A 26553-nucleotide genomic window follows, 5' to 3' on the forward strand; every position below is an offset into this window, starting at 1 on the left:
AGCAAGTGATACTAACTGCTTACCAAAGAACCAGTGGGCCAACTCTTTCCCATTTTAGATGTGTTTTTTGTGTTTTAGCTGATTCAAGCTAACGCTGCTGCTTGTCTTTCTGCCACTCAGTGAGCGTAACTGTGTTCTGTGACATCATGCGCATACCCTCTATATGTTGCAAGTGATACAGACTAGCCCTGATAGACAGCACTAATTTGGCCGAAGGGCTAACCTACATACAGCATCCAAAATGTTATGGCCAACAGAGATTTTCTAACTTACATAATGCGTGTTGGGTTTGTTATAAGTTTTACTGGCATATTTTACGTCTTCCATTGCTAGTGCTTTAGGAAAATCACACGAAAAACAAAATGTGAAACAATACAAGAACCTGCAGTGGATTCAGGGTGTGTTGTGATATATCAAAATATATTATAGGTTGCGTGAGGTTTAATGTGCTGTGTTGCTCATGTGGTGCACAGAAGACATTTGAGGGGAGGAATGTTGTTTATGAGTAGGCTACTTCAAGGGTAGCAGGTGGTGGTGTGATTGGTCGAAGGTAGCATTTGTTGGCATTTGGACTGTCAACATCCATTGTGTCTGGAGTTATAATGTCAAGTCATAGTATGGACTACTGTTGGACATTACGGATGCTGCCTCAAAGTACATACATGCGGATGTACGATACAAAGCCATTCTCAACTCTTAGCTCTCACAGAAGCATATCGTTTGTCATAACTTTCTGAAACCTAAACTGTATACTGATCATGTTGGCTAATTTTAATTCAGTGTCACTATCCATTTATTTCAACACAGTTCTTACTGTAACATGGTCATGGCTCTATTGGTATCCAACAACAACTTTATTGGACTCAAAAATAAGACAAGAGGAATCATGGCTGGAACAATGTTGTTATGTTTGTAGGTTAAGGTCTTCTGTGGTGCCGTGCACAAGATATCCCAAGAGTGTCGGCTGACATACCTTGAAGATCAGTTGCCCCCATCCCTGTTTGTGCATATCCCCCCCCCCCCCCCCCCCCCCCCCGGATCTATCACATAACTCTGGCAGGGGCAGAGACACTGGATAAGGCTGTGGGAACCTGTGTGAGCACTCTTCTAATCACTCCACTTCAACTGTAGTCGATGTCAAAATCTTCTTTGCCTCAAACTGTTTCAGATGTTGCATTCTGTAAGCGCATTTGTGTGCATTTACTGTATATGAATAAGTGTTTGCATGTGTTTGTGTCTGCATGCTTGCATTTGGACCCCTGATATTCAAGTTCAACATGGGCCTTGTGGCAGCCAGGCTCCTGGGTCAGAGGTCAGGCTTATGACATCAACGGAACATCCAGGGGGGAGGGTCTAAATTTACACGCCATCCAGTTTGCCTCCAACTCCATCCCTCATGGCTATTAATAGGCAGAGGACTGCTGCGTGGCATGCACCCTCTCCCTCCAACAGTGTGAACATGGGACATGAAAAAGCAGAGGAATCTGACCTGAACTAGCCACTACCTCTGACCAGTCATTTAGTGTTGATGGCAAAGGGGCAATGGCTTAATTAGGTGTGGGGTGGAGGGGCTAATGGTTTATGTTTTTGTGTGTTAAATGGACTTAGTGCTTCATTCAGGCTGGGGACAGTTCAAAGTCAAAATTGAAAAACTTAGTAATAAATGCTTCACATCGTAAAAGTGATTTAGCACAATAAAAGAAAATTACTTCTTTTTCTTACCATGAGCATAATTTCTATTCTGTCATTACAGGGTGACGCCCCTGCTCTGTACTTATTTAAAAAAAATCTTAAATCTCAAATTATTTAAGGTGATTGCCTTTACAGCCATGCTAACAACTCTGAGCGGCTGTACTTGTACTACTGTGGTGCTTTGAGCTAAATGCTAAAATCAGTGCGCTAACATGCTCATTATTACAATGCCAGTACGTTTACCATCGTAGTGTAGCATGTTAGCATGCTCATATTGGTATTCAGCCCTAAACACAAAGTTCAGCTGAGGCTGATAATGGGAATGTGATTAAAGTCAATAGGATTCATCCTCTGGGCACCAGGGAGGTCAATCTATCTAATAGGCCTAGTTGTTGAGATATTTCAGTCTGGAACAAAGTGGTGGACCGACTGACTGACAGGATGACTTTGCTATTCATAGAGCCATGCCATAGGGGTAGCTTTAAATGTGGGTATAGATCGACTGACTTCTTCAGTGACCCCTGATTGATAATAAGCCATCTGCCACAGATTGTCAATGGGGGATGCGAATGGTTTTATAAACAACTGCGGCCTAAAATGATAATTGGCTCCCCCGACACAATTCTTCTTCATCCCTGACTGTGATACATAACACACATAACACACTGTAGCTCAAGCCTACTGTTTGAGCCTAGCCAGTGACAGCAGACGTTCAAAGGCCACTGTGGAGTTGGGTCTGGACTCAAAGTTCTCTCACTCATTGCTCTCTCTGTCTTTGATCATGTTCCTGTACCTGCTCTTCATCCACTTCTCCGTACCTCTATGCAATAAGGTGCCACTGCTGCTGTTGATACAATCTTTGGATGAGTTTTGCACATAAGGTATCATGTAAAAACTCAAGCTATCATTACAAGTATTTTTGCTGAGCAACTATTTGGGGAAATGATTCAGGGTATCCGGATGGTCCATTCTTTAAGGAAGGATGAAGTGGCTTCAGAGGCAAACGCTAAAACAGCAAGCCCTGTTACACACTAAACTATTCACTTCAACTGACAAACTTTTCCATCTTCATGTCTGGATCTACAATTTACCACTTTTCCTTTTTTCTTCTCTAGGATACTCAATATGGACGGCTTCTCCACCAGCTGCCCGAGAGTCGGACGGGGAAAGTTTCCACGCTGCCCCAGCTCCCGCTGTAGACCTAACTGTTTCCTTCTATCTACCTATGCTGTTAGTGCACTCCCTCCTCTACCCTTACGTTCTCCTTTTTTGTACTGTGACACAAACAGCCACTTTCCACTGCCCCAGACCTGAACCTTCATTCTAATTTTCTCTCACTGGCACGCCCCCTCTCTCGCTCTCACATACACACAAATGGCGCGAGTTAAATCCTATTTAGTTGGAAATACACTGTGGGCATTGCTGAATTAAAATGAACAGTAATTGATTGCTGATGAAACTCAAAATAAACCTTACGTGTCCAACCAAGTAGAGGGGTCATTTATGCGTGTGCATACGTACGTGCTTGAGAGGCTTTGTGTATGAGTACTATAGCTATGTATGCCAGGCTAAATGTCCTAGCCATTAACCAGAATATGACTTCTGCCAAACTAAGCCATAAGCAAAAAAAAAAAAAAATGTAAAAAGTAATGACAGCAGCAGAGCTCTCCCAGGCTTTTGCCCCGGTCATTTGAAAAGCAATACAACTTCATTAATCAGGTTTGTATTCTTATGGCAACCAGTGAAATTAGATAATGTTGATAACTTTTATTTTCCATCAAAGAGCCCAACTGTGTGCATTAACAAACAGGCTTGAATCGCATCTATAAATGGCAGAGTTGGATAACAGTGTGAGACCGGACCTTTGGCTGAAGGTTGCACCGGTTCATGTTGCTGTCCCCCTCCACTCCCCTTAGACCTGGCCCGGTCTGCACTGGCTGGAGCCTCGCTAAACATTGGCACCCTGATTGAGGTAATGAGTGCAGCTACTGCACCCAGATCAGGCTGCAGGTCTGAGGCCAAGGTAGAGATGAGGAAATCAACCGTACTCACGTAATACACACACACACACACACACACACACACACACACACACAAACAAATGCCTTTCTGCAAGCTATACGAGTGATGGATAATTCATCATTCACTGAAATAATATTAATACATTTGTCTAAATTTATATGTCTTACAAACAAAGAAGTAAAATAATGTTTGGCTGCTTGCTAATGTATATTAAGTAATATATATAAAAAGCCACACAAATCATGTCATCACATACACATACTGTAGATCCATTTACATAGTCAGAGCTGGATCAACCAACTAGCGGCCCCGGAGAAGAAAGTGATCTGTGGGCCCGTATCAAGCCCCTGTGGTAAATAATAATGTTATTTATGTTGATATTATTGTTAGTAATATTACTACATATTTATTTCCACACAGTTAACTTGGGTCATTTTGGGCCCCTGAAAGTCTGGGGCATTGGGGCAGTTGAAAGATTTGACCATTTGATAAACCAGCTTTGTAGCAAATTCATCAAGTGCATTTCTTTATGTAGTTAACAATTTATCAGTTCATATTTCCACAAAGGACCTTCACCTTTTTTGTCTTTGAATGCCGCCACCTACAGTATTAGAAATTAGAAACTGTATTTGTTTGGGCTGGTGGCACGGTGGTGCAGTGGTTAGCGCTGTCGCCTCACAGTCGTGGGTTCGAACCGGCCTTTCTGTGTGGAGTTTGCGTGTTCTCCCCGTGTCTGCGTGGGTTGTCTCCGGGTGCTCCAGCTTCCTCCCACCGTCCAAAGACATGTGGACTAGGTTGATTGGTGACCCTAAACTGTCCTTACGTGTGAGTGTGAACATGACTGGTTGTTTGTCTATGTGTGGCCCTGCGGTGGATTGGCGACTTGCCCAGGGTGTGCCCCGCCTTTCGCCTGATGGCAGCTGGGATTGGCTCCAGCCAATGAACCGGTACCCATCAAGTCCCAAACCACTACTCCACTGCCATGTGTAAAGATGAAATAATATAACCGGAACAGCTTGCACATTATGGTCTCAATACACTAATAAACACTCTATGAATGTTGAATTGTGGATTTTAAAATTAATGGAATTCAATTTAACTTTGATTTTATTCTATTTATCTAATGTTTTAATGTGTAATATGCAATGGCCAATACATGTTACGTTTTCAAAGAAACCTCCCCACCACTGCCTCACCACCGTTATAAATCTCCAGTACACTCTCATATCCGCTGTCAGATGACCAATTTCAAAGCAACAAACAAGTAAACAGCCAATGAACTGATGCTGGTGAACATTTCTTTTTCTTGAGGCAAAAAAATGGACAACTGTAAAGGTGTCAGGACTTTCTGATGTAGTGTGATAAATACAGGTGTCAACTGGTAAACATTACAACAACTGCACAATAATCAAATGCCTAACTGCCCTCCAGCACCCTTTACACACACATACACACACACTCCATGGCATCTTAACTGATGGAAACTTCCCTCTTTGGCATAGTGTGGTCCATTTACTGCCAGGTCTGAACCAGCTGAGCCAGGGACTCATGTTCCACTGAGGAGGCCTTCAATCATTCTTACCCCCGCTGCAGGCACATTGGAGTGGGTGAGATGTCTCCCTCTATACCCCTGTGGGAGGGAGACATGGGATGAGGTCTCCCTCTACTGCTGTCTCATTATATGTGCCCTGAGAAAATACTCACAACAAGGACATTCCCAAAATGGAAAATCATTATTAAAAAGAAAATGAGCTCTGCTGTTATTCAAGGAGGAGATGAAAGCAATAAAAATGGGAAAATTATAGCAAGCGGGGGATTTTACAGATTTTCTGATACATAACATGAACTATATAGTTTCATTATCACGATCAAAATATATAAATCTCTCCATCTATCCAACTGTAAACAACAGTATGTGTGGCAGAATTTACAGTGAAAGTGTTTTAACATAAACTATATCACATAAAACATGTGAAATGAGATATATGGATAACCAAACACTCAACTCACTCTCAGAATTAAGTAAACATTCAGCAGATTTACTTGATTGGCACTGGACTGAACAGTCAGCCCTGCATCATAAACAGTCCTGTCTTTAACAATAAAACACCTTCTCACTGGGCTATAATCAAACTGTTTATTGTGTAGCCTATAGGCTACTGGTAAAAGTTTGAATAACAAAACCCAATTTGTGGCAGGATCTAAAGATAATAGGCTACATAGCCTAGATATTATCAGAATAATGAGTCCCATATTTTCAGCCATTGTCATTTGATCTAGGGCTCGATTACAAGGGCTCCCTGTATGAGGTAGTATATGCTTTTGCAGATCAGTGTTTTCAGATTTTAAAGACTCATTTGTTATCATTTACTACTGGAAAAGTAGTTCAAAATATCTTCTCAAAGTCCAATGACAAATCTTGATTTTGAACAGTTCTAATTTAGTTCCTTGACCAGTGTAAGATTTTAAGCAATACATCAAACTATAAATACCTACAGTACACAATGAGCCGGTATTTGATAGCTGCAAACCATTAATACGGTCTTGCCACAGACTCACTAAGTTCTCCTCAAGGACAATGGACCAAATCCAGTGCGTCTGCGCCGGTTTCCCGGAAGTACATCCAAGCACGTGTAGCATTTGACAACCTTGAAAAAACTACAAAACAACTAACTTGCAGCTTATGTCTCATAACAAACCGTTCCAGTGATGCCAGTAACACGACTACTGTGAGTGTCACATTTTTTCATTTTTACATATATACATATGCGGAAGACGCATCAGCTAGATATTAAATACATGTTAGCAGTTTAACTTAGTAAGCTAGCAAGCCCAGCTAACGTTATCATCTCTCATCCTCCCAGCTGCCCTATAACACAGTGCCTGAATGTAACTATTTGCGCACGTTGTTTGCCTTAATTTACACATTATCACTGCGTTACAATCGGTGATTTGTGTGTCCACTGTGAATCTTAAATTATGTTACGCAACAACATTGTAGCCAGCATTAGCTAGCTATCCTAAAAACAAACTGCCGTTAACACGCAGGTGGAGTCGTAATTAACCTACTACAATAACTTTGCGGGTTACTGTGAGACACTCCGGACGCTGTAATTGTCACAGGTGAAGTAACAGACCAGTGTATATACTTATACTACATCGGGGCGATTCTGTCATTGTTCTTGAGGGATTAAAACCATGGTGTAAGGAAAGGGGGTGTCTAGCTGTAACTAATGTAAGATTACAGTAAAGCCTTTTGAGGCAGACTTATGATAATGACTGTATGAATAAAATTGACTTGACTAATGACGTCCACTTGCTTATATCTGGGAGGTAACGTTAGGCTTGTCTCAGTATACTGCTTTCTTGGTATACCATGGTATGAAAATTAACAGTTATCATACCATGTACATTTTCTTATCTGTGTTTGAAAAAAAAAAAAGCTACTGGATGGAGAATCTCACCTGTGCATCTTTTTATTTATTTTCAATAGGGACACTTTTAACCCACATTTCCATTGGGGGGGTTCAAGTTTTATCAGGACACAACATTTTCTGTAAATATAATAAAGCGTTTGTTCAACATAAAACACCCTTCGGTTTCATATCTTTAAAGGTCATTGTATCATATAAAAATAATTGTTTTATACTGTATACCATGATATTGTGTGATATTTTCTGAGACAGTTATTGTACTGTGAAATTCTCATACAGTTGCAACCCTACTGAGAACACTGCAGCACGGTAATCTACATTACAGTATGACCAGGCAAAAAACAAGAGCAGCTAGACGATCAGACCGATTATAAACAAGCCAATAGTGTAACACAAACCACATTGTTTGGAGGTAAAACTGAAAGTAGTTGGTAATTCCTCATTGTAGTTACAGGAAAACTGCGTGCAGACAGGTTTGTAAATTTCCTCTTCTGGCCTGGAATGGTGCAGGACCTTTTGTAATGTGGAAACACATTGTGTTTGATTTCAGATTTTTTCCTTGTTGATTTACCAAATATAAGGGAAGACATGACATCTCTTTTGTATGACTACCACAGAATTCTCAAACATGTCCTTTTGTGCCGTTTTCAAGTGATCTGGACTTTGACATAAAGAGATATGAAAAGGTTCCAACTCATTTCAGTGAAAAAGCTCTGATAAAGTGTCTGTACACTTCCTGCCAAGCACTAAACAACAGACAGATATTGTTTTTGAGTAGCTGGTGAACTCAGTGGAGCATTTGGCAGCTAAAAATCCAGACACTTCCATACAGCTGCAATGGCAGACATCACATCAAGGGTCACACAATGTGGTTTGGATGGCATGTAGCAAACCACAAACAGTGATCACATTCTGTGGGTTTCCATTACACAACCCTTCTGTTGAAATAGATCTTTTTTTATCTTATGCCTTTATCAAATTCTGGCAACAAGTAGGAAATGAAACTAAGCTATAATATCTTCCCAGTTGTTAGTGTGATTGTAGTAAATACTACAGGATGTCTTTTAATGATACTGTAGATGATAAGAGTCTGCCTCTCCTCTCAGATACCCTCTTTACCAGCTGGGCAACCCTCAGCTGAGGATCTTCAGACCAAACTGGTTCCTCACTCTGGTGAGGCCGGGAAAAGAACAGCCTCCTGACACTGTCCAGTTTCGCATTCCACTGGAGTAAGTATTTGCTCACAGATCTTCCTTGTCATCATGTAGACTTGGATTCAAGGAAATACAAATGCTGAGTAAACCTACTGTTATGCAGTGTTTCCCACAGAATGACACCGTAACTGTGGCGAGAGAGAGGGAGTGGCCGAGCGAGTGGAGATGCTGAGCGAATATATGCGCAGCTCTGTAATAAAATAAGATTTTTCCCATTTTAATATAAAAAAACAATATCAATATCTGGCAGTCAGTGTTGATAATGTGGCGGGCCACCAAAAATAAATCAATGTGTGGGGAAACACTGGTTATGTAATCAAAAGGGTTACTATTAGGAACGGCAATTGACAGCTGGTTCCTGTTTAGAAGTGATTTTAGGCAACAGTGCCAATACCACCAATATGTTTATTGTTGGCAATGCTTCTCATTAAATGTATGTTTTTTAGAAGATTACAGGTGAATAATCTCATCAACTGATTTAATGATTTATTTCTATAAAATAAAATAAAAAATAGCGAAAAATTAAAGCTGGTTTCAGCAACATTGGAGAAACCGCCCAAATTCCAGCTCCTTATAGTTTGCCTAGGGATTGTTCCAGTGGTACATTTGTGGATTTGCAATGCTTCATCTGCTAAACACCTTCTTTGCACATATTTGTCATCTTTCTGAAGTACTGGCTGCTCAGCCTCAGAGCTCCACATATTTTCAGCAGGTTGGATTACAATTATCAGGGGGGCCTGAACCTGGACCTTGAGGATGGAGAATAGCATCCCAGTGACTATTCAAACTCTCTATAGCAAAACAAGCTGATGTCCTGATTAGGCTGTAAATGTTAAGTCATTTTAGGTTGTTACTTCTCCTAAGCTATTGTATAAGTTTAGCTTAATTCCGACCTGTTATAAAAAAAAAAATCACACGTTTCATGTTTTAGGCTGCAATAAATTTGTTTTTACTGGCACTGCAGCAATGTTTCTGGACCAGTATTATGCAGCTGAACTACTGCATCATGGCCACCAGGTGGTGCGACAGCCTCAAGAACAGAAATCGGAGGCTTCAGTCCTCAACAGCATAGACTGTTCTAACCATCTTAAGGCTGTCTTTATTGAGCTCATTTGCAGTGATGACTTGCGGAAGACTGACAGAGGGAGTGGGGTAGGACGTGAGGTCAAAAGTGCTTTCATTTGGGGGTGCAGTGGAGGTTCGGGCCACTGTGGACAGCCAGTCGTCAGACATTAGTTACGTAGAGCAGCGAATATTAATATCTACACAGAAAATGAAAGCAAACTGCTTTTTATCATTCTCTAAAACCCATGTCCAATGGAGTATTACCACTTCATGGCCGCCTTATTTTGATGTGTTGGGGTTTTTTTGTTTTGTTGACATGTCAGTTTTGTTGGGTTTGGACAAAACATTATCTGTCAATGCAACAGGAGGTCCTTACCAGTCAGCACTCATCAGTGATGAGCTGATATGACTACCTTCGTGAGCCAAGGTCACTGAGGTTCGCAGTGCTCCGCAGGCAATGAGAAGGCCAGAGCCCACACTAGGGAGAAAAATTGAAGTTTGAGGCAGATCATCTATGTGTCTCTGGTGGGGTTTAGACCATAATCTGTTCATCCAGGTGCCTGGCCTCCCACTCTGATTCTTGCCTCTTCTCTGCCAAACTCCTAGGGTGCTTATGTAATTGTGTGTGTGTGTGTGTGTGTGTGTGTGTGTGTATTTGTGTCTGTGTGCACGTTTGTCAGTGTGGGTGAGTCAGTTTGTGAGAATGGTGTGTGTGTCTTTGTGTATATATGCACAAAAGTGGGTAAGTGCAGGGTGTGTGTGTGTTTTATAAGGGTGTGTAGGGGCTTTTTTTTTTCTTGCAGTCTTTGATGCCTGTGAGAGGTGCATGGCTGATTGATATACTGCTGGGGCCTCGGTGTGTGCTGGAAACACTGTTATTTTTTACTTTTCATACACACAGTGTAGTAAATGGACACATGGAGAAACGGTGACACAAACCAAATATCACTCCCACTCCCAGCTTATTGTTGAGTCTGAGTCATTACGGCAGTGAAAGCTCTTGTAGTTATGACTCTCGAGGGTAGGCGGTGTTAGCGTGGGCAAGTTGTAGTGCCCGAGCAGCTGTTAATGAGTGGTAATGTTGGCGTTCTTAGGGCAATAACACAAGGTGGCCTTTATCTCACTGACACCTGGGTGCAAGATATCTGTGGTTGTCTGTTTTGTTCTCGCTTACTTTCTTCTAGTTTTCTTGCTTGTTTGCAGTGTAACTCACATGCTATCGTCTGTGCACGTTTTTCTCTGTCCCACCCTGGACTCTGGTGTTTATTGTGCTTTTCTTAAATGCTTTGCAACGCGTCCAAAACTAATCCCTCTTTGGCACTTGTTGTTTGAGACACCTGGCCTGTGTTCTCTTGTAATTCTCTTTCTACCTGCTGGAGGGAAGTATTTGTTTGTCTTTTTGATTGTTCTTGAACCTTTTGTGCTATGTTAGTATTTCCTCTCTGCTCTAGAAGGAACATCATCAAATTTCTGGGCACACACACACACACACACACACACACACACACACACACACACACACATCTCTCTTGTGCCTCACCTGGCATGGCAAGAGGCCAGTGCTGACACACCATTTACACACACACACACACACACACACACACACACACACACACACACACACACACACACACAAACACAAACAAAGGAACTAAACAACAACACTGAACATTGTGTTCAGTCTACTACTCAGTCACATTTCATGCTACGATGCTGCAGTTTCTCACTGTAATTAGACATGAGCAAACTCATCCTGCTACACAGCAGCACACATTGTCTTTCCAATAAGACTGTTCAGTACCTGTTGAATCAAACAATGTTATGATCGTCGTGGCAATTGCTCGGTTTCTGTTCGCCTATTCCTCTTTATAAACACGGAGCTCAAGTTGGGAAACTGGGTTAGTTTTCACACTAATTAACCTCAGTTTATGTCATAGGAAGTCATTTAGCGAGGCAGTAGAGCAGTGTAACAAGCTGTCAAGTCTTTCCTGACCTGTCATCTTTGTAAGGAGTTTAGTGACTCCTGGTGACCTGTGCTTTGATCTATTTCTGTTCTATTGTCAGACCAAAACCCGAACAATCAATCTAATCCTTCACACGCTGCTCTCAACTTCTCAACTGTCTCTTTGCTCCATAAGTCTCAGGTTCCTCAATGGCTTTCCCTCTAAACAAAAGTCCGCTATTATCATCTTGATACTTAGTGTTGAGCAACTTCTGTGCATCTATTGTCTGTGTAGATGGGAGGGTTCAGGTAAGTGACTGTGTGTATCTCAACTCAAACCTGACACTGGGGCAGACTTTCACAATGAGGAGCGGCTTTCTTTTGCCTTTTATCTCCGTAGAAAACAACTCTCCTGTTTCATTCTCACCACTAAGCTGCTCTGACACAATGTACTTTGATGTTGTGCGTGCGTGCGTGCGTGCGTGCGTGCGTGCGTGCGTGTATGGATTGTTTTGTGTACCTTGGATGTTTACCCTACAACTTGTCAATAAAGGTAACACAGAAAATAAAGTCTGAGAGGCTTATTAGAACACAACGACATGTCAGAGGGACGGTTCAGCTATGCTGTTCCTCTTCGCGAATGCATTTTTCCAGTGTTTGGCATGTACAGTATCTCACAAAAGTGAGTACACCCCTCACTTATTTGTAAATATTTGATTATATCTTTTCATGTGACAACACTGAAGAAATGACACTTTGCTACAATGTAAAGTAGTGAGTGTACAGCTTGTATAACAGTGTAAATTTGCTGTCCCCTCAAAATAACACATCACACAGCCATTAATGTCTAAACCGCTTGCAACAAAAGTGAGTACCTAAGTGAAAATGTCCAAATTGGGCCCAAAGTGTCAATATTTTGTGTGGCCACCAATATTTTCCAGCACTGCCTTTAAACCTCTTAGGCACGGAGTTTACCAGAGCTTCACAGGTTGCCATTGCAGTCCTGTTTCACTCCTTCATGATAACATCACAGAGCTGGTGGATGTTAGAGACCTTGCGCTCTTCCACCTTCCGTTTGACGACGCCCCACAGATGCTCATTAGGGTTAAGGTCTGGAAACATGCTTGGCCAGTCTATCACCTTTACCCTCAGCTTCTTTAGCAAGGCAGTGGTCGTCTTGGAGGTGTGTTTGGGGTAGGGCTGAACAGTAAAACAATAATAACTATTGCAATGTAATGTTTTTCAATAACGATATAACAAATGTTCAATAGATATTCAATAAATGTTTGATTTTATTCACTTGAATCATACATGAATTAGGACTTAATTGAATTTAAAGTGATCCACTGTTTGGCCTCAAGTGTTGACCATAAAGAACAGTTTAAATCAATCATAATTAACTATCAGGTTTCTTCAACTTTCACTCAGGAGCAAAAATCAGCCTTTAAACGCGAAAGAAATAGCGATTTGATACTTGTGATAATTATAAATATTGAAAGATATGAAACTTTTTATTGTGATAACTTTTTGGCCATATCATCCAGCCCTAGTCTGGGGATGTTATCATGTTGGAATACTGCCCTGTGGCACAGTCTCCGAAGGGAGGGAATCATGCTCTGCTTCATTATGTCACAGTACATGTTGGCATTAATGGTTCCCTCATTGAACTGTAGCTCCCCAGTGCTGGCAGCACTCATGCAGTCCCAGACCATGGCGCTCTCACCACCATGCTTGACTGTAGGCAAGACACACTTGTCTTTGTACTCCTCACCTGGTTGCCGCCACACATACTTCATACCATCTGAACCAAATAAGTTTATCTTGGTCTTATCAGACCAAAGGACATCATTCAAGTAATCCATGTCCTTAGTCTGTTTGTTTTCAGCAAACTGTTTGGGGGCTTTTTTGTGATCATCATCTTTAGAAGAGGCTTCCTTTCGGGACAACAGCCATGCAGACCAATTTGATGCAGTGTGCGGCGTATGGTCTGAGCACTGACAGACTAACCCCCCACCCCTTCAACCTCTGCAGCAATGCTGGCAGCACTCATACGTCTATTTCCTAAAGACAACCTCTGGATATGACGCTGAGCACATGCACTCAACTTCTTTGGTCGACCATGGCGAGGCCTGTTCTGAGTGGAACCTGTCCTGTTGAACCGCTGTATGGTCTTGGCCACTGTGCTGCAGCTCAGTTTCAGGGTCTTGGCAATCTTCTTATAGCCTAGGCCATCTTTATGTAGAGCAACCATTCTTTTTTTCAGATCCTCAGAGAGTTCTTTGCCATGAAGTGCCATGTTGAACTTCTAGTGACCAGTATGAGGGAGTGTGAGAGCGATAAGACCAAATTTGACACGTGCTCCCCATTCACACCTGAGACTTTGTAACACTAATGAGTCGCATGATACCAGTGAAAATGGCTAATTGGTCCCAGTTTGGACATTTTCACTTAGGGGTGTACTCACTGTGGTTGTCAGCGGTTTAGACATTAATGGCTATGTGATGTGTTATTTTGAGGGGACAGCAAATTTACACTGTTATACAAGCTGTACACTCACTACTTTACATTGTAGCAAAGTGTCATTTCTTCAGTGTTGTCACATAAAAAGGTATAATCAAATATTTACAAAAATGTGAGGGGTGTCACTTTTGTGAGATACTGTATGTCATCATGATTTTTCCCTCTTGTGCCATTACATTATTTGGTAGTATTAGCTGATGCAAGAGCAATTCTGACAATTTTGTTGATAAATTCTGTCAACAAATTAACATCTGTGTCAGCTTTAATCTGTGTCTGGCAGTCACCATTGATATTTTTTAATAAATGTTTTTTCAGGGCAACAAGATGCAACTTGCATACAGGAAAAATAGGCCAGATAGTTGATGATGTGTTGAAGGATTGAGGTTCCTCCACACTGCAATAAGCGTCTGCAGCTCTGCATCACTTCTGTGTGTGGCTGCATCCTCTTTTTTTCCATTCCCTTGTAATACTTAAAGATCTGCCAAGCAAAAAAAAGTAACCATAAAAAGCCCAACTGTAGATGCAGCCCGGTTTCTATCAAACAAGGAGCCACATTAAAAGCTTTCCAGTGGTTTCCCAAGTCAAGTTGCTAAAACAAGCAACCTTTCCAAGGAGTATTCATTGTTGCCACAAGAAGCATGATGGTCACTGAATCATCCCTATATAAAGTAATGTTCATCTTAAAACAAGAGGGACATGACAACAGCAACACCCCCATTCTTTGGCTCAAATGTAGTTATAGTGATTACTAATTTACAAGGATTGTGGCACTGCATTCAGTTTATACAGTGGAGTGCACACACTTTTTGAAACGTGACTCACCATGATGAACACAAATCCTACCAGAAGATGAAACTAAACTAACAGATAAGCATAGTTTTTCACATAACATTTATTCAAATGCCCAATTTCCCATGGCTAAACCTACTACTGTTGTTGTTAACCTTGTAAAAGGGTCTGCATTAGTATGCCTTCCCGCTCTGTGAAAATAGGTCAGTATCAGTACACAGTAGTAGTGGAGTGACATACTCTATAAGCATGCTGATTGAAGGTAGTACTTAAATTATTAATCCGTAGATATCTTCCTGACTGCACAATAGCAGTGTATTTATTCTCCGTTATCTTCCATCTTCTACAAAGTAAGAAGTATGTAAATGTTAATGAATGCAGCATTTAGATTTTTTTCTTTCAGTAATTTTTTTGCCATTTTCATCTTTATTTAACAGTTAGCTATTGAGATATACTGGAAACATGGTGGGGTGGGGGCTGGCATCAAACTGGGGACGTGCTTTTGTTCATTGCATCACGATCGTTGTGAGTGGGTGTCTGTACAGGGCATCCTTTATGTGCAACAGGAGCACTGCCCATTCACCTGGCAGGTGTTCTTTTAGCACCAGCACATTAATAGACATGTGGCATGCAGTAGTCTGTGAGCTTTCAGAATCGTTCACTATCCTTATTGTCAAAGACTGTCAAAGCTTCCTCTGTCCTTTCTTGCAGTTTTCCGACTGTGCCCTTTCACCTAATTCTCTCATATGCTTTCGGGGCACAGGTGTAAATGGACCATCCTAATCTACTTGAACTGATACTGAAATTCTCCCTGGCTCAGTGTGAGTTAGCCAACAGTTAGAATAGGAAATATCCAGGAGCGTGAAGATTGAATTTAGATGAGGGATTACATTTGATAGCAGTTGACAGAGGTGTGCCGCTTAATCCCCGGATTGACTGCTATATTGTCACACCCTAACAAATTAAGTCACAGCGGGCTGTTTCTACGCTGTTTCTTCATCCGTGCCTGCATCCCTTTAGAGTTCTGTTTGTTTTAGCACCACTTGATATCAGATTTAGGTCTTATATCTCCCTACTCCTCCCCTTGAACAATGCATAACTTTTAAAATTGTTTTCTGAGAATGATGCCAGTGTGCCTGTTTTAAACCTGCTCGGCTGCACAACGGACCAAAGTGAATCTAATACATCGTCGGCGTCATCTGATGCCCTTCTAGGTTTTGTGTTTGGAGTTTTCTTTCATCATCTTGGGTGAGGAATCTTTGTAGCATGTGTGTTTGCGTATAAATATATACCAGTTGCTGAGGAACGATGCCTTTAGCCTTGGCAGTTGCTAAAGACAGGTTTTCACTCTTCCTGTGAGGCAGAAGTGTGAAAGGTTAGCTTGTGGAGTCAGATGGGGGTTTATACTGGGATGATGATCAGATGCTGCCTGCATCACTATTGGAGACACCACACCCTTTGCCTAAGTTTAGCCTTGTTTATGTACATGCTTAACTTGACATTTTCTCCTCTGCTTTCAGCCCAAGACTTTTTCTCAGACTGGATTCCAGTTTGTAACTGAAATGGGAGTCATGTATTTACTCACTAGAACAGATATATAATGTAACTAGCATTTTGTGATGTTATGTTGATGTGTATTTTCGATTTTTCTTTTTCTCATTGTTTTATCTTTGTTTCCTGTATTGGCTTTTTTCAGCCTTAGCTCTAAGACCCTTTGATTAAGCATACAGTGAGGAAAATAAGTATTTGAACACCCTGCTATTTTGCAAGTTCTCCCACTTAGAAATCATGGAGGGGTCTGAAATTGTCATCGTAGGTGCATGTCCACTGTGAGAGACATAATCAAAAAAAACACCTGTCTATCAGCTAGAATTCTGACTCTCAAAGACCTGTTAGTCTGCCTTCAAAATGTCCACCTCCACTCCATTTATTATCTTAAATTAGATGCACCTGTTTGAGGTCGTTAGCTGCATAAAGACACCTGTCCACCCCATACAATCAGTAAGAATCCAACTACTAACATGGCCAAGACCAAAGAGCTGTCCAAAGACACTAGAGACAAAATTGGACACCTCCACAAGGCTGGAAAGGGCTACGGGGAAATTGCCAAGCAGCTTGGTGAAAAAAGGTCCACTGTTGGAGCAATCATTAGAAAATGGAAGAAGCTAAACATGACTGTCAATCTCCCTCGGACTGGGGTTCCATGCAAGATCTCACCTCGTGGGGTCTCAATGATCCTAAGAAAGGTGAGAAATCAGCCCAGAACTACACGGGAGGAGCTGGTCAATGACCTGAAAAGAGCTGGGACCACCGTTTCCAAGGTTACTGTTGGTAATACACTAAGACGTCATGGTTTGAAATCACGCATGGCACGGAAGGTTCCCCTGCTTAAACCAGCACATGTCAAGGCCCGTCTTCAGTTTGCCAATGACCATTTGGATGATCCAGAGGAGTCATGGGAGAAAGTCATGTGGTCAGATGAGACCAAAAATAGAACTTTTTGGTCATAATTCCACTAACCGTGTTTGGAGGAAGAAGAATGACGAGTACCATCCCAAGAACACCATCCCTACTGTGAAGCATGGGGGTGGTAGCATCATGCTTTGGGGGTGTTTTTCTGCACATGGGACAGGGCGACTGCACTGTATTAAGGAGAGGATGACCGGGGCCATGTATGGCGAGATTTTGGAGAACAACCTCCTTCCCTCAGTTACAGCATTGAAGATGGGTCGAGGCTGGGTCTTCCAACATGAAAATGACCCGAAACACACAGCCAGGATAACCAAGGAGTGGCTCTGTAAGAAGCATATCAAGGTTCTGGCGTGGCCTAGCTAGTCTCCAGACCTAAACCCAATAGAGAATCTTTGGAGGGAGCTCAAACTCCGTGTTTCTCAGCGACAGCCCAGAAACCTGACTGATCTAGAGAAGATCTGTGTGGAGGAGTGGGCCAAAATCGCTCCTGTCAGTGTGTGCAAACCTGGTGAAAAACTACAGGAAACGTTTGACCTCTGTAATTGCAAACAAAGGCTACTGAACCAAATATTAACAGTGATTTTCTCAGGTGTTCAAATACTTATTTGCAGCTGTATCATACAAATAGTTAAAAAATTATACATTGTGATTTCTGGATTTTTTCTTTTAGATTATGTCTGTCACAGTGGACATGCACCTACGATGACAATTTCAGACCCCTCCATGTTTTCTAAGTGGGAGAACTTGCAAAATAGCAGGGTGTTCAAATACTTATTTTCCTCACTGTATTTGTATGTGCATGGGCATCTTGTGCAGAGTAGCAGACGTGCTTGTGCATGCTTCTGTCTCTATGTTTGTGGTGGATGGATAATTGGAGTGTTAAAAGCAGAAGGATTTAGATAGAGGAATGTTCTCCACATTAATCAGGATCAGTGTTCACTGCTAATGATCCAGAGGAGACCTTGCAGTCCCCAAGCCACTTTCCTCTCTTCCAGTTCCCTGCCTCTGCTTTCTAGGAAAACCCGTCTCTTAGTGCAATCACTCTCCCTTTCTTCTCTTGATCTCAAGTACCCCCGATCACTCCGCTCTGCTTCACTGCCCTCTGACACACACACTGTGAGACGGGGGTTATCGGGGGGGGAATGGAGCAGAAAAGCACATGTACATGCCACATCTTCAGAAACACATCTCAGTCCTCTCGACTGAGATGAGACAAATAGGCGTAATAAGGAGGACTTAACAAGTTTGTTTACGCCTTTCTTCACTCAGTGATGCAGGAACTCCTCCTAACCCTAACACCCCCACTGGTCTTGACCAGTACTGGCTCCGAGAGGGAAAGCTCAGTGAGTGCTTAGTTCATTTGTTTCCCAAAGACCTAAAGTTGTGTACTCTGGTAGAAACAGAGTCACCACATCAAATCATCCTGCTTTCTATAATGGAGAAATCAAATGTGGAAATAGTTACTCAGGTATCGTAAATGTAAGCTTACCTCTCTCGACAAACAGAACGTAGCAGGATAAATGGAAGTGTTCTAGGTCTACATCAGTGTCAGCGTTGCCAAAATTTAGAGTATTATAGAGGAAAAGGCAATTGTTTGTACAGCATGGAAACATATATTACATCATTCTTGGGTACAAAGAGTCTTTGTGTTCACAGATGGTATTTTCTCATGCAAATGTTTGCCTCACCTAATATTGTTAAACTCAAGGTATTGGGCTGTTTAATCTGAAACAGAGTCTACAGAGACTATTATATTATCCTGTTCTATCGAAGAAACATATAAGGTAATAGAAGACGCCATATCCGAGGCACTCATGTCAAACCACAGCGTCGCTATTAAGCACTTTGTCAGAAGCATTTGGGAAGTGCTCTCTACCAGGCTAATCCAATTGGCTGGATTGATTAGCAGTTAAAAGCCTTTCTTCCTGTGGTCGATCATGTGGAGCAATCCGTTCCAAATGCTGCCCAGTGGGCTAGCTTTAGCTGGGCTGGCCCACCAGATCAGTTGGTGCCAGGCCTACTTCCTGTGTAGGGTTTCACCGGGCGCGATCAATACATGCAGACAGCTAATTGGATGAAGACTGACACTCACATTTCTCTTCTCTCCACTTTATGGTCCATGGAAGCTGCATAAGGGTGTTCAGGAGAGTGTCCTGTCCTGTTACAGTATGTAATATAAAAGCAGAGTTTATGGGAATGCAGTGTGGAAATATGCATTATAGTATCTATATCTGTGTCAATTAAGTGAACGCGGTGTTATCTGATAGTAACCCTGCAAGTACTTGACAGCAACCTCAGACATCTTCCCTCACTCCCTTCCGTTCACACACATTCAATCCACTCCTTACCTCATGCGAACACTGTTGCTGGATGTCTTGCATAACCCCTGTTTTCCTCTCTCTCTCTTTCTCCCTCCCTATTTGTGTGTTTTTCTCTTCTTTGTTTCTTCTGGACATGTCTGGACAGAATGACCAAGTGTGACGTAAAGAACTACCTGGAGAAGATCTATAATGTACCTGTAGGAGCAGTCCGCACCAGGATACAATTTGGTGAGTGTCTTCACTGCTTTGCACAAGCACATACAGAGTGCTATTACATTTTCATTTCACACACCTCATAAAATTTTTATATTTCTTGTAGATATACTCCTAGTGAAGGTACTACTGGACAAGAATTATTTTTTCACCACCCCCAACAACAGTTATTTACAGAAATGTGAGCACTAGCTCATGTTAGAGGTCTTCCCAGGTCCATTCAATTCAAATCAGCTTTATTGACATGAATGTATAACAACAGTATTGTCAAAGCTACATATATTCATTCCATTCACATCCTAGTAACTGAAATCTGGTAGGATCCCATTGTATTGCCATGAGTCTAGGATGCCAACATGTCTTAATGTCAGAATGGATCCAAGAGTACTCAATCATATCTAATCATATGCTACGTCATCAACAAAATGTTTTTGTGGTGGGAGAACTGAAGTAATGCTCCGGAAAATGTACATATTGCTATTTTTTTGACAGCTATAGTTATTGTATTGGTGCATCATGCTGCTGCCTGGTTGTTTGTTTCCTCTGGGTATGTTCAGGTCAACTGCATTTTGGGTCGCGCCTAAATATCCTAGGGTCTATTTGAATCGGGTTCAACTGTCCAAGGGTCATTTTCAGAGTTGAAGACCTCTAACCTCTTACTCACGTAACATTTTTAGATAGATTTATTTGATAGTGATTTGTGATTTGTGCAAATCACCCACCCAAACAAGCAGTAGAGGCATCGGCGCTGGATGCAGCAAGTAGATAAACAAAAGCAAGACAAGCAAACAAATGCCACAGCGAAGTGGATAGCTACACGCTGCATGCTGATTAGTATTGGGGAAGATGTCGATCTTACGAACGTTCTTACAATTGCAACATAGTCGCTTGGCCACGCGGGTCCTCTCAGGTAAACGGAAAGGGAGACCAGTGCTCCGCGAGTAAACGGCAGGCAGTCTATAGAGAGTAACCATGGCAACGGCTTCTGTGCACTACACAGCTGTAGCCTATTTAACCTAAGTTAAGATTATAGGCTAATATTACATAACTTTACCTGATAGGCCTACACCTAATTTTGCGGGGATGCTCTGCCATGCGAATTCCCTCCTGTTGGTGTCCTATTTAGTAAACAGTAATAGATTCTGGAAACTCACAAACAGCGAGGATCAGTCTCTCTTCCAATGATTTGTACTCCAAGTTGCGCACAAAAAGGTAAAGTACAATTCAACTTCGGTGGCGTGTGCGTGAGCACATCCTCGACAGTTTCACGGGAACGACCCCACTTGTCGTTTCACCTTGTGCTCGATCACTTCACCTCAGTGTAGGGACACTTGCTACTGAACATAGAATGTTTATGCTACTCCCCGATAAAAGAAAAATGTTTCTGCTGATACATGTTCAGAAAAAACTCTTAAAAGTCCGCAATACCATACTTCAGAATTCATTATTCAATTTTGCACATAACAATACGATTAATCGCAAGAAAATCATGCGATTAATTGCGATTAAAAATTTAATCTTTGCCCAGCACTAAAGATTATATTCAAATAATCTAGGAGTCCTATATGTTGAGACTCGCACATAAGGTTTAAAGAGATTTTGATTCGGTGCAGTTCCTCACACTTGTTTGTAGCTATTGTAATTTTGGTTATCCCAGGCTTGAAGTGATAACTCCACCATGTCGGTGGGTAGAATAACTGGCATAAACATTACCCCTGTAGAGGTCTTTGCCATGACATGGATTTGTATCTTTGTTTCCGGGATGTATCTTATTTGTGACATTAAGTATCACCACAGAGGAGTGTTTGAGAAAACAAAAAACTACAATGCAGGCTTCATTGATCTTATGAGAACGAAGCTAGTGGTGGAAAAACAGTACACACCATGACTGTAGGTCTGTGTAAAGACATGGAACAGTGGGTGAGAGTGGGTGTTTAGGCAGTAGTGAAAACAGAAAACACTTGATTCATGGGATGCAATACTAAGTCACAAACAAATTAAAACTAAAGCTGGAGGAAATTGAGCAAATTATGCGCACAAACACACACACACTTCGATATAAAATGTGTCTTTTGAACATTCCCTACCTGTAGACATGAAAGATAACTATATATAGTTAGGTGTAGCTCTGGTCATCTTGAATCAATGGATTGTGTGACTGAAACATTTCACAGCCGGAAAAAAAAGCATCAAGTAAAACTCCTCAAACTAGTCTTGTAGCATAATCCCCCTATCGCTGTCCATCCACATACTCAGTATGTTGCCAACAATTGTTTTACATTGTTGTCATTTGGACACATTTGAACCAGTTAATGTCATTTATAAAGTTCATTTGTAATACAAAGTTTGAGGTTTAATATTTCTGTCCTGATGAAAATAACCACTTATTTCCACTATAATCCTTAAGGTTTTATCCATCCTTATAGCAGTTACAGTTTTTTTAATAAAATTTGTTTATGGTGTATGGAATTCACAGTAAGAAATTTTTTGTTTTAGGAAGCATAAAGTCAAATTGATTCAGTTTTGGAGACTGTAAGCAGTGGTTAGCGACGATAGGCCTTTTCAGCTTGCGATGTAGACGGTCTTTCCATTGACATGCAGCAGCGGGAGTGTTTTCCAGCGACTAGTTGCGGTAGTGGTTAGCGTGCCTGGCTCTCCTTTCCCCCTAACGCACACAGCTGCTTATCTGACAATCTGCTGCTGCAGCATTCCAGCCTCCAGCTGTCCCAGGACACCCCACGCTCCCTCCACACAAACACATACTATTCACTTAAAAAATTGCAACTTCAAGTGGCCCATCCCCTCCTGCCCCTTGTTAAGGATGATCATAGAGCCAAAAGAGTTATATCATTGACTTAATAATCCTTTTGACTTTTTATTGGGGGAGGAAACGGCTTAAGTTTGCATGGACTTATTTGGGGGCTTCCTATAAGTCTAGGAATTTGCAAGTTCATGGAAGAACAGAGGGAAAGGACATATGGGTGGCTTGAGGTTGGAGAGACGCTGTGGGACGGGCTGAGAAGAGGAGGCATGAGCCCCTTCTGTGCTGCGCCTGAAGGGCCACGAGGAGCCCCCTCTACCTCTGGAGGAGAGACTGGGAAGGAGACATGGGGGGAGGGAGGAGGAGAGAGGCGCCTAGCCTAGCCTACAGTGTGGAGGACCCATTAACGCTGTTTATTAGGGTTGTATCATTAAAAGCTAGGGGAAAGGAAAGCCCCTCGGGAGGGTGGGTGGAAGGAAAGCAGTGAGAAGTGGGGGTACAGAGTGGGACAGAGAAGAAAGGGTGGCTCAGGGCCCCCGGTGATCCCAAGGTGCGTCAGAGAAGGTATCCCTGTCTGCGTCAGGAGTTCCACTTCATTGGTAACGTAAAGACGGGAACCGGCAGAGGAGAGCGAGGGGCGCAAACGACCCTTTCTTCACTTCATGGGCGGCAGGGGTATTTTGGAAGGAGTTGCTATGGTTACCCCTTCGGCCTGGGATTTGTAACGTGATAGCTGGCTGCCAAACCGCAATCTCAAAGTGGGAGAAATTGTGCTTGCGTGTGCGAGTGTTGTATGAAAGCTCAGTCTGTGTGTCTGTATGTGTTAGGAAAGGGCTATGTGAATTAAGAGAAACACACTTTGTACCTTTTCAGGACGTGCAAGTGTGTTTGTGTGTGCGGGTGTTTTGTTTATGCGGGGACAGGCCAGTTTCTTACCTTTCTCTTTCAAAGGTTGTAGCGTTTCCCTGTGGATTTCCCCAGCAATCCCAAACACACACATGCACAGAGGCACACATTTTTGTTACCTCTGTCTCCCACCCACACAGGGGCCTCCAGTTAGCCAGGGGGGCGTGGAGGGGGGTTGTTTTACAACCCTGCTCAGGGCTTTCCCTAAGCAGTGGGCTGCCTGGCCAGTGATTACTAGCTACATGTACATGTGCACACACACACACATACACACAAATGAGTCATTACAGGGGAATGTTTCCCTTGTTTTTCATGTCATAAACCGTTCCCATGGCAATGGCAGTTACTCAGAGGGCCTGTTGACTTGACCATCAGGGTCTTATGGAGATTCTAGTTGTAAGGCAGAGATGAACCGTTTGATGCTCTGGTCATTATCCATCATTAGTATTGAGCAAGTAATTAAGATTGTAATACGTTACTACTTAGGCTACTTATTACTCCTTTAAAAAGTAATGATATTACTTTACTTATTACTGGCCGGACCTGTCCTCACGACGACTATGCTACCAGGGCACAAACCGATCTACTGCGCATGTGTGGAAAGAGTCCGCCAAGCTAACTCCAGAAAATTGTATAAACAGAAGAAGTCCGCGTCCATTGGGTCCACAGCTGTCCATGTCCGCTCCAGAGAATATTCAAGCAGTTAGTTGGATTAGTAACTGTAATAATATTACTGTAATAACAGTACTGGTTACTGAGATTAGTAATATTATTACAGTAACAACAATTATATACTGAGTAACGTGTTACTGCCTAACACTGTCCGTCATTAATTGTAAAATTTTTGTTGTAACGTAAAGATTGAGATACCTGTGCGAAATGTCTTTAAGTTTAGTAAAATTACCTTTTGATTCATTAGAAGCCAGACTGCTAGCCTGCCTCCACACACACACACTCACACACTCCGCTGTCTTCCAGACTTGAAGAGGTCTGACAGGAGAGAGGATGATGTCATCATCATCTCCAGCTGGGGAAGAGGTTAACCTGCCTTCCATAGTCAACAAGATCAGGCTCTGCTTTACTGCGCTACACACAATGTATTCTTTGTTCTACAGGGAAATTATCAAAAATGCATACTAAAATATCTTTTGTTCAGATAACTGCTGTGCAGGTAAATATATGTCAGGAGAGTGTTTTAGTAATTTTGCTGACTGTCACCTAGGGGTGGACTTCTATCATAGCATATGTGATCGAAGCAGCGATCAGCGCTGAAACTAACAATTCTTTTCGTAAGTGATTAATCTGACAATTATTTTCTTGAATAATCAATGATTTATATGATCTTAAAAACATCAGAAAACTATGAAAAATGCATTACGATAAAACTCAAAAATATTCAGTTAACAATGTGTTATATAATGTTAAGACAAGTAAAAACTACTAGTGAAATTCTGGAACTGTCAAATGTTTGACCTTTTTACATGACCTGAATTATTGATTATAAAATAATTACCATTTCATTTTCTGACTATTGACTAATTGTTGCAGCTCTAATAGTGATATTGTTACAACTGTTTATACATGAAAAATAAATTCAATTCAAATGTCGTCTCATTCAGTTTATTAAATACCTTACAAATCGAGGTACTTCATTAAATTGATGTAAAAACACTAAAGCTTTCCTGCTCACTCACACAAAATTGCCCACCAAGACCCAATTTAACTCCAGTTTTGAAAGGGCAGGCTACCTCAGTGGAGACAGTATACCAAGTTCTCTACCAGTTGACAAATTTTCATCATCTTCATGGTATATCGTCATATTGCCCAGCCCTACTGTCACCATATTCATAAATGTCATCATCATCACCCTTTCCCACTGTTGGCTGTGCAACAAACAGAATTTGTTCATGTTTAGTCATTCCTGTTTTCCAACCAATGAAATACCTGCTGTTCTCTGTGTTCTCAGGCTCCAACAAGAAGAGGAATCACCTAAACCAGAAAGTTAAGCAGCCTGACTATAAAGTAGCCTACGTTCAGCTGGTGAGAAGACACATACACTCATCCACCTACTCCATGTCTTTTCTGGTTGGTGTGTTGTTTGAGTAGCATTAGCTCATTTACTCTTATCCAGTACACAGTGGGAAGTGGAAACCTCTTCACAACAACTTTCTCTCTCTCTCTAACACCCGGCCCTCTTTGGGGGGTTTAAAATAATTGTGAAGGCTGCATTGTTAAACACCAAGGGGGAAGGGCATTTTGGGGGGCCTTGAGCCTTCAGCTTTAGTGTCATGGGATTTTTTTAAGGGGTTAAATGCCGGGTGAGAAAGGCGAGACGGGTTATTCCTCCCTGTTCCTCCATAGAGCTCTGAGGGGCAGGCGACCTTTGAGAGTGAACTCTCAAACTCACTCACAGACACATACACATACAGGTATGGACGGACAGAACAAAATCAGTGTGCACACCTGCAAATAAAAATTTAACAAGCACTGTTCCTTTACCTGCCATGTCAAATGTTATTCCCTGTTCTCATGAGAATGCCTCTCATGCCCACAGATACGTAGATGCACACAAATCACACAGCCCTGCCTTGCATCGCTCTCCTGTGTGGTTCACACACTCTGGCTCTTGCATGGCCTGAGGGTGAAAGGCCGTCTTTGACTCCATGCCAGACTTACAACAGGAAATGTTGAGACATGGTTATCATCTGGTGTGACTCTCCTTTCTGTGCTTGCGTTTTGTGCCACAAATGGAATGTGTGCACTTAGTGTGATTGTGTGTGTGTTTAAAGGGACACTCCCGCTGTTGGTGTGTCAGCCCAGACTCCCTCATTGCATCACGACCGTTCACCTTCACACCTGTGTTTGAGGTGAGCTTTTGGTCAGGAAGGCCCATTCCCTGCACATCTTGCCAATGTTTGAAGTATGTTAGTCTTTGAAGTCAAACAAAGCTCCCCCCATGAAAATGTCGAAAAAGTCACTGTTTTTAATATGCCTTTGATGCAGACGTGAAAAGCAAGGGGCCTTTGTTTTGTGCCTGCTGTTTTGATCTTGCCCAGATAAATCAACAGCGGTGTAGACACTTGTTTACGTCGCGCCGCCCACCCGACTGGGAGCCATCAATCTTGAAACGGATGAATAATGAAAATTGTCTAAACATGACAATTTGAAAGAGGATACATAATTGAAGCAGCTATGAATCTTT

At 42.0% G+C, this 26553-nt stretch overlaps 1 protein-coding gene and 1 long non-coding RNA gene across 4 annotated transcripts in view; one reads left to right on the forward strand and one right to left on the reverse strand.

Moving 5' to 3' along the window:
- Nucleotides 1-4995: 4995 nt before the first annotated feature.
- On the reverse strand, nt 4996-6333 carry LOC119893561. The gene is made up of 2 exons (XR_005442819.1): nt 6274-6333; nt 4996-5344 (listed from the first exon to the last, which is right to left on the reverse strand). It is a non-coding gene; the product is annotated as an uncharacterized LOC119893561 (long non-coding RNA).
- mrpl23 (mitochondrial ribosomal protein L23) overlaps nt 6300-26553 on the forward strand; it is a 46872-nt gene continuing 26618 nt past the window's right edge. Inside the window, exons 1-5 of one of the 3 annotated variants that reach the window (XM_038705791.1) lie at nt 6300-6443; nt 8255-8377; nt 19617-19699; nt 25318-25391; nt 26141-26218. In XM_038705791.1, the coding sequence (XP_038561719.1) occupies nt 6424-6443; nt 8255-8377; nt 19617-19699; nt 25318-25391; nt 26141-26218 (378 nt within the window). In that variant the 5' untranslated portion in view covers nt 6300-6423. The remainder of the gene's footprint in view (nt 6444-8254; nt 8378-19616; nt 19700-25317; nt 25392-26140; nt 26219-26553) is intronic. The other 2 variants (XM_038705792.1, XM_038705793.1) reach the window with 2 other exon arrangements.

Source organism: Micropterus salmoides, unplaced genomic scaffold, assembly GCF_014851395.1.
Source record: "Micropterus salmoides isolate LMB-PRFRI ecotype aquatic unplaced genomic scaffold, ASM1485139v1 Ms_hic_scaffold_8, whole genome shotgun sequence".
NCBI lineage: Eukaryota > Metazoa > Chordata > Actinopteri > Centrarchiformes > Centrarchidae > Micropterus > Micropterus salmoides.